Consider the following 9,226-nt stretch of genomic DNA (forward strand, 5'->3'; position numbering starts at 1 on the left):
AAAAAAAAAAATTTCACGTAAATAAACGAACGAATGCACTCATTATGGATTAATCGTAAAACGTCCTTGCCATTTTTTTTTTAAAAATCATCTTCGAGAAAAATTTTCGATATTATGTAATTGAAAATAATATTTATATATAAAATTTCTTAATAATAATAATAATAATAAAATGTTTAATAATCGTGTTGTTATAAAAAATATTACAAAAATAACGGATAATTTGTAATAAAAAAAAAAAAAAAATGGCGCGAGCGAATCAAATTTTTTTTTTAAATTTCCCTTCTCTCTCGTACGAAAATAATATTATTATCATTATTATCATTATTATTTTACATCATTTAAAAAAACACAATGCTTTTATTTTTTCGATTGCAAAAAAAAAAAAAATAGTTAATCTCTCATAATGATTATTTATGTATCCAGTATTTATTGCCAAATAAAAAATGTCGTCGTTGCGTACTATACTCCCCATTGTCTGTATCCGAAATTGTTATATAATTTCATCTTAATTTATTCTTTGTTAATTATTTTTAATTGTACGTGTATAAAAGAAAGAAAGAATGAAACAATCACCCAATGTGTTTGTTTGTTTGTTTGTGTTTGTATTTTGCAAAGGACAAACCTTTTGTAATGTTAAATTAAACGTATAAAGTTTTCTTTTCCCTAATTAAAAAAGCAACATGTTAAAATAATGTCAAAGGTGATTGCAGTAGGGGTAGTGGTAGTAGTAGTGGTGGTTGTAGTGATGGTGGTAGTAGTGGTGGTGGTGGTGGTGGTGGTGGTGATGGTAGAAATCAATTAAAAAATAATGAAAATTGAATAATCATTTTAAATAGAAGGTCGATTGTTTTATTTTTTAATTGATAATTCTTGTCACTATTATTATTATTATTATTATCATTATTATTATTATTATTAAGAATCATTGATTGTCGACGAAAAACTTGGACGTTTAAATTCAAAAAAAAAAAAAAAAAACTTAAAGACCATAACAAATTATTAATATTTAAATTAATTATTTCTAAGAAATAATTATAATAATGATAATAATAATTTTAAACAGGTACGAAATGGTGCGGAACCGGAAACGTAGCAAATTCATATAACGACCTTGGGATATGGGTTAAAGAAGATAGATGTTGTAGAGAACATGATCATTGTCCGATACAATTAGAGCCAGGTCAATGTAGGAATGGTATTTGTAATTTTTCACCCTTCACAAGGTTTTAAATTAAACAATACCTAATTTTTTTTTTAAATATGGAAGACATTTTTTTTATTAAAATAATTTTTTTCAGGTCTCATTGCGATTGCGACAATGCGTTTAGAAGGTGTTTGGAAAAAACTAAAAGTAACATAGCAAATATAATAGGTTCGATTTATTTTAACGTTGCTCAAGGTACATGCATTTCAGAAAGAAGGTTTTGTCCACAGGCTATGAGGTGAGTATCGTCATCAATAATAATAATAATACCCTCGATTGCTAAACTTTTAGTAAAAAAAAAAAAAACGGAAACGGAAATGATATAATTTGTTTTGAAGTAGGTGCAGCGTAGGAGAATTTCGTCGGAATCGACCGTATAAACCTAGCAGTAGTTTTAGTTTTAGTAGTGGTAGTGGTAGTAGCGGATTAGTTAGAATTTATAATTTAAAAAAAAAATTATTTTCTAATTTATTTAGCGGTATATTCGGCGGTAATAGACATCTTATAATTTTATAAAAAATCTATCTTTTATCACGCGTACCACACCAAAATCCAATTTAATTTTTTGTAATTTTATTAGTAAAAATTTTAGTTTTTTTATTTTTTTATTTTATTTTATTTTTTCCCATACGTTTACACGCAAAAAAAGTTAAAGTGCCAAAAATCCTTCGATTCTTCCTCCCGCTCCTACTCCTCCTCCTACTACTCCTACTCCTACTACCTTCCTCGACTACGATTTATCGTTTAAAAATATAAGGAAATCTATTCTCGCGATCTTGGAATAACATCACACAATCACAATCACAACAACAACAACTTCCTGGAGGAAATTAGTATCGTTTAATTTTTTTTTTTTTTTTTTTTTTGTATCATAAAATTATTTTACATAAGTTTTGATAAGTTTTTTATTTTGATTAAATTAATAAATTAACACGTGGTACTACTGGTAGTAAGTACGAAATTAACACGTGGTACTTACTGGTAGTAGTAAGAAATTAACACGTGGTACTTACTGGTAAAGTAATAAGAAAAAAAAATAATTTTTTTTTTTTTAATTACACGGTAGTAATAATAACTTTGTGAATATTAAAATAATTTTTTTTTCTCCCCACCTCCCCCCCCTTTTAAACATTAATAATAATAATAATAATTTTAATTGAAAACAATTATTTTTTATTGATATTTTATGGTATTAAATAATAATGATAAGGATAATAAAATTATATTAACTTCGTTAATAATAAGTTTATTTTTTTTTTTTTATTTAAAATCCTCCAGTTTTAAAAAAATATAAAATTTTTTTAAAGTTGTTGTGGTTGTTGTTTTTACTTCCCCAAAGGGTAATTTCAACCCTTAATACGTTTAAATAATAATAATAATAATAATAATAATAACGGCAAAAATAAAAATAAAAATAAAATGAAAAAGTTTTTTTTTTTTTTTTTTTTTTAACGATTTGTATATAATACGTGATAATTTTTTTTTTTTTTTAACGACTTTGTAGTTATTTATTTATTATTATTATTATTATTAAAATTTTAAATTGTTTTATCTATCGAATACTACATAAAAAAAAAAATTCAATTACAATTTATTATTATTATTAATAATTCTCGGTCGTAAATTACGCGGTTAATGTATGTAATTATTAATTTTTAACTCAACTTATTAATAATTTTTTCTCTTTTTCTTTTTCTTTTTCACTTATGTTACATAAACGTAAAAAAATATATGTACATAATTTAGGTCAAACTAATTTAATTAAATAATAAAAAATAAAAAAAATAAATTTTCAGAAACAATTTATCGTATTCGTGGTTTTGCGAAGAATGGAAATTTATGCCAGTCGACATTTACAAATCGCCATCTCTAACGTTCAACGATCTTTCAAATCATAATAATAATAATAATAATAATAATACTAACAATTATAAAACGATCGATAACGATTACAACGATAAAACCGTTAAAATTAATACGAAAAATAATTTGGAAATTATTTTCGGACAAGACGAAGAAGACGTTAAAAAAATATTAAATAAAAATTAAATTAATTAAATTATATTTATTTATTTATTTTATTCGTAAAATTATTAATAAAATGCCAAAAGAAGCGTGAGGAAAAATAAAAATAAAAAAAAGCAAACCGGAAAATCTCTTCGATTTTTTTTATTACTAATTATTATTATTAATACTTAAAGTTATAAATTAGTTAACTATACATTACATTAATATTATTATTATTATTTTATAGAAAAGTACGTGTTCGTATAAAAAATAATAAGAATAAATGAAAGAAAATATTTTTGTATATAATTAAGAGAAAAAAAAAAAAAAAAAAAATGTACGCGTTAAACAGATTATTTGGAAGAAACTCAACATAAAAAATTATTATTATTATTAATTACATAATTTTTTATATTACAAATAAAAAATAATGGCTAATTAATTATTATTATTATAAAAAAAAAACTAATTAAAATATTTCGAAAATTAAAAAGAATAGAAATAATTGATAACATAATCGAAATCGAAAAAATTCATTATAAATAATATATATATATATAAGTATGTTCATTGGTATAATGATTCAGTGAGTTGTCCTTTTTGATTAATAATAATCTTTTTTGGTAATACTATTTATGTTATTATTATTTTAGAAAAATGTTCTCGAACCTTTAACTAAATATTATTTTATAAGAATGAATATTGAATAATATGTTTTTAAATTAAATTTGTGACTTGTAACAATTTTTGTGCAGTGATTCTTGTATGTACACAACACACACACACATGTATCGTTTAATACATGGGTTTTGCATGATTTAAAAAAATCTGTTTTGTTTATTAAATTTATTTCATGGAAACCTATTGTTTTCTCTTTCGAATAAAACCTCATTACTGTTAAAATGTTTTTTTTTTTTGTTTTAAAAACTGTTCGAGTTTTGTATAAAATGTGCGAGATCTCAATAATTTTGTACAAAATTATGAGATGGTAACTTTGTTTTATCCAAATCATCAAAATAAGGATGTTTAACTGCTGCTTTTGCACTGATTCTCCTCGCTGGATCATAAATAAACATTTTTTGTAGTAAATCATAGCCAGTCTTATCCATTTCCCTTTTATTTAATTTTTCATTAATGGCAGTGTTTAAAGAATATGTCGTCCAATTTGGAAATGTTGGACTGAAATTCCTCAGATCGCTAACAGAGGGCCATGTTGTTTCATTTGGTGTTGTTAATATTCTATTTAGTAAAATTAATGTTTAAAATGTGTTAATGTTAAAATTATTAACTGCCATTAAGCTGTTTTATTTAAATTAAAAATTAATGATTGTGTTGTGTTTAATTTTTAAAAAAATTTGCTTTAAAATTATTCTCGATTCAATGATTAAAATTATAACATATATATATATTGTAAAATCTTACCTGAAAATTCTAAAAAGCTGATCGATTTCTGAATCTCCTTGAAATAGAGGCTTTTTTGTAGCCATTTCAGCAAATATACATCCGACTGACCAAATATCAACTGGACATGAATACCTTAGAGCACCTAAAAGTATCTGCAATTAAAATTTAAAAATTTTATTGTAAAACAATCTTATTCGAATCATACCAACACTTAAAGTTCATATCGTTTTTGATTTTAAATGCTTACCTCAGGAGCTCTGTACCATAGTGTGACCACTTCATGAGTATATGCTCGCACAGGAATTCCAAAAGCACGACCCAAACCCAAATCGGCAATTTTAATAATACTATCACCTTGAACTAGTAGGTTTTGAGGCTTTAGATCTCTGTGCAAAATTCTTCGTTGATGACAAAATAATATCGCATCCAAAATTTGATATAAAAATGATTTCAATTGAGCTTCTTCTAGGTATTTTTTTTCTAAATTGTCCAAGTATTTTTTGAGATCACAAGTCAAAAACTCGAATATTAAATAAAGTCCAGCATCTTCCATAATAACATCTTGGAGAGATACAACGTTTGGATTTTGTAATTCTTTAAGCAATGATATTTCTCTGATTGCAGTTGATGGTATTCCTTCATCTTCATTTTCCAGTCTTATTTTTTTCATGGCCACCATTGCACCGGTTTTTATGTTTTTACCACGGAAAACAACTCCATAAGTTCCTAATAATTAATAATTAAGTATCACGTGATTGAGGGAAATCATTAAAAAAATAAAAAATTGAATCAACTATAATGCATAATGTAAAACAATTATTGAGCAATTTATGACTTGCACAGAATGCATACTTTCAATGCACATATAAATTATTCTTTATTAATTGAAATAAACGGTAAAAATAATTTTCCTTCATACTATTATTAATTATGTATAATAAAAGTGTAAAACATAAATGATGGAGAGAAAAAAATTTCATAATTTTATATGGCCATGCCATAATAATTATCTTGGAAAAAATATTAATGAAATCTTACCTTCACCGATTTTTTCTATTTTTAAATAGTTTTCCATTTTTTAAACTTAAATGAACACTTTTTCACTCAACACGAATAAAAAAAAAATAAATATATAACCGAACTTACGCGCACACAAGAAAACAAACTACCACACAACGGTTTTTTGTAACCGCCACTTTGTCCTTGAGACGTTAATGTTGCCAATACGTGTGACTTACGCAGTCAAAAAAAATACTTTTTTTTTTTAAATAAATTTATTTTCAATTTATTTTATATAAATTTATAATAAATATTTTAAATTAAATTTTTAAAATCATTTATAAAATCTTTTTTAGTTTAAATCAATTAAAATAAAACACTTTATTAATAAAACTAAACTTGAATTGACTCTCGTTCTACAAGTTGGAACATTCCAAAGTGATGGAAAAAAAAAGAAACAGTTCAAATACTTTTTAAAATATTTATTTTATTATTTATATATAAAAACAAAAAAGTGTGAATAATTTTTTAAAAAATCAATAAGTTTTTTTATTTTTTCACAATAAATAATCAATATTAAATAAACAAACTTAAAAAACAGTTTAAAAGTAAAAGTTATTATAATTGCAGTTTTAAAAAAAACGTTTAATTTAAAATCGTTTGGAATAAAATAATAATTAATTAAAATTAATCAATTTCAAGTTTTTTAAATGATCCAACAAATATGTCGTTATCGGTTTCTTTCGGTCTCAAAGCATCTAATTTTTTCAATTCAATTTCTTCTTTCAAAAGACGAGAAGTGTATCCTTCGAGTTTAATTTTGAATTCGTCTGTAATGGCGGACAAGTAAGTGATTATTAACAACCTTTTTTTTTTTTATGTAAAATTATTATTAAAAAAAAAAATTGACTACCGTGTAATTTTTCCAAACTTTCTCCATCACCACCAAAATCGCTTGGTAATATTTCTTTCGGATACCATTCAAACAATTCGCTTGCATTTTTATGTAAAAAAATCTAAAATAATAATAATAATAATAGTACAAAGGAAAATTAAGCATTTCGTAAATGCTTGTCTGTTAATAATAACATCCATGTTAAAATCGGTTATTCGTTACAAAATTACGCAGCAAATTCTTTTTAAAAAATGTCTCTTACTCTTTCGGCTAATTTAGGTTTTACTAAAGATTTCACTAAAGTCACCATCCATTCTGCCGCTTGTGGAAGTCCAATTGCATGCATTCCTGAAATCCTGTATGGAAATATGGTCGTTATGACACCCATAACGGTCGCAACTATTTGTGGCGTCATTTTTTTTATATGTGAAAATTTAACGTTTTTGCAATCGGCTATGAAAACAACTCTACCATTTTTAATTTGATTTTCCTATAATTTCATTCATTTATTTATTAATCACAGAAAAAAATGTCAGAAGAAAAGATGGACGACGTGAGAAAAAGGACGACTTACCAAAACCAATATTTTAAACATGAGTGCATACATTTTGAATATTTCGCATGGATCAAAATCAATTTCGCAGTCTCTTATTTTTGTTGCTATTATTAAACTACCATCTTTGGCTCTTTGCGGTAACGGAACCTTGTACCTGAAAGGTAAAAAAAATTTAATTTTTTTTTTAAATATTAAATTATTATTACGTTCGAAAAGGGCGATGGGGATTCTCACGCGAGTTTTTGATCTATCATTGCACCATCGGAAAGTGGATTAAAATTCGTTAATATCTCCGGATACTTAATACGGCCCTGATAAAATTTATCGATAAATATTTTCGTCTTTTCCAAACTTCCCTTGAAAGCTCTGAAATACGTTGCAAATTCTTGATCCTCTGCAAAAAAGAAATTTTCTTATTTTCCAACGTTCCGCCATTTTGACGTCAAAGTAAAACATTTTTTAATTACCCAAATTGTGTGGAAGATACGGTACTGCTTGTATCCATTCTTTTAAATTTCTCAAATCCTCCGGAGTCGGATCGAATCTTTAAATAAAACAAAATAATAATAATAATAATAATAATAATAATAATATCCATTTGCAATAACACACGTCTTATTGCATAACTTAACTGGAAAAAATTAAATAAATTCATGGATGTTTAGTTTGCACAAAAAGTGCGATAATGGTAATAATAATGATAATATCGTCGTGCTAATTTAATTATTTCGATTATTTACGACAAAATTATTAAGCAATATAAATTAACACACGCACACACGCACACACGCACGCCATTTTAACATTGACAATGGCTTTCACAAAATTCATTGTCAGGTCATCAAGATTTAAAATAAAATTCAAAATTAGAAATTTTTTTCTTTTTTTTTTTTTTTTAGAGGCTTTTAAAAGTAATTAAGGTCATCATCATAAATAATTTTAAGTAAATTTTTTTTTTTTTTCTTTCTTATTAATCAAACATTCACGGTTTATTATTATTATTATTCTCTCACGCACGCACGCACACGCACAAACTCACGTGCGGGTAAATATTTATTATAGGAATAAATGGCGTGAAGATTGGATGGTTGGGGGGTTGGGTGGTGGTGGGGGTGCCTGAAAGGGGAGTAACACAAAAGAAATTTAAAAATATTAATGATAATAATAATAATAATAATAATAATAATAATAATAATAGTATAAGTATTTTTAAACGGGTTTTGGGCATAATTTTACCGTTTTTATAATTCTATATATACCTATAAGAGTCAGGTATGAATATAAAAATAAATTACAATACCTACAAAAAACGATGATGATGATGATGATATTAATGATAATGATAATGATGATATCAACGTGACAATATATGAATGAATAATCCGCGTATTAGGATAACAATAAATAAATTTTTTTTTTAATAAGTGACGTAAATGGCCAAATTTTGTATTCTTAACTCGTTCATTTACACTTGTTTGATTTGAAAAAAAGAGAGAGAGAGAGAGAGAGAGAGATAGAGATAGAGATAGAGATAGGAAAAGTTAAAAACTATGAAAATTGTAAAAAAAAAAAAAAAAATTCACGGTTTGAAGTTATTTCACGCAAATTTTCATTAAAAAAAAAAAAAAAAAAAAATCGGTTAAGGTAATCAGGTAGTTGAGGTAGTTTTTATCCTAAAAGAAAAAGACCTTTAAAAATTATTAACTGACCAAAAATTGCGAAATTTGAGTTTTTAAAAAATTTTAATTCGAAATTAATAATTTTATTTGTTAATAATAATAATAATAATAATAAATTTAAATATTTTGGCAATAAAAAAAAAAAGGAAAAAAGGGGGGACAAAAAATGGCTACGTGGATTTTCACTCGTTTGTTTTTTTTTTTTTTTATAAATAATTATTTAAAAACGAATGATAATAATAATAATTATCATTTTTAAATGATTATGATAATAATAATAATAATAATAAATAAATAAATTGTTTTTGTTCAGGTCGAAATTTAGGTATGGTTCGTACCTTTAAACAAATACGCAATTTTTTTTTTTAATAAAAAAAAAATATATAAATATTACTTACTCCATTTTTTTTTTTTTTTAATTAATTCAAAATTGTTTTACTGACGAACAAATAATTTATTAAAAATAATAATAATAATGA

At 24.5% G+C, this 9,226-nt stretch overlaps 3 protein-coding genes across 3 annotated transcripts; 1 reads left to right on the plus strand and 2 right to left on the minus strand.

Annotated features, from left to right (window-relative positions):
- Nucleotides 1-563: 563 nt before the first annotated feature.
- Nucleotides 564-1,723, plus strand: Phum_PHUM448360 (Phospholipase A2, putative; the record flags this gene model as incomplete). Its single annotated transcript, XM_002429641.1, has 6 exons — nucleotides 564-583; nucleotides 714-790; nucleotides 924-953; nucleotides 1,067-1,226; nucleotides 1,302-1,445; nucleotides 1,549-1,723. The coding sequence occupies 6 exons, from the start codon at nucleotides 564-566 to the stop codon at nucleotides 1,721-1,723; spliced, it is 606 nt and encodes a 201-aa protein (XP_002429686.1).
- Nucleotides 1,724-4,173: 2,450 nt separating this feature from the next.
- On the minus strand, nucleotides 4,174-5,693 carry Phum_PHUM448370 (mitogen-activated protein kinase ERK-A, putative; the record flags this gene model as incomplete). The annotated part of the gene is made up of 4 exons (XM_002429642.1): nucleotides 4,174-4,453; nucleotides 4,637-4,770; nucleotides 4,866-5,344; nucleotides 5,657-5,693. The coding sequence occupies 4 exons, from the start codon at nucleotides 5,691-5,693 to the stop codon at nucleotides 4,174-4,176; spliced, it is 930 nt and encodes a 309-aa protein (XP_002429687.1).
- Nucleotides 5,694-6,756: 1,063 nt separating this feature from the next.
- Phum_PHUM448380 (alpha-tocopherol transfer protein, putative) lies at nucleotides 6,757-7,723 on the minus strand (the record flags this gene model as incomplete). Its single annotated transcript, XM_002429643.1, has 5 exons — nucleotides 6,757-7,002; nucleotides 7,087-7,222; nucleotides 7,303-7,462; nucleotides 7,536-7,612; nucleotides 7,701-7,723. 5 exons carry the CDS (start codon nucleotides 7,721-7,723, stop codon nucleotides 6,757-6,759), a joined length of 642 nt encoding a protein of 213 aa, XP_002429688.1.
- Nucleotides 7,724-9,226: the final 1,503 nt, after the last annotated feature.

This window comes from Pediculus humanus, genomic scaffold (assembly GCF_000006295.1).
Source record: "Pediculus humanus corporis 1103172108219 genomic scaffold, whole genome shotgun sequence".
Lineage (NCBI taxonomy): Eukaryota > Metazoa > Arthropoda > Insecta > Psocodea > Pediculidae > Pediculus > Pediculus humanus.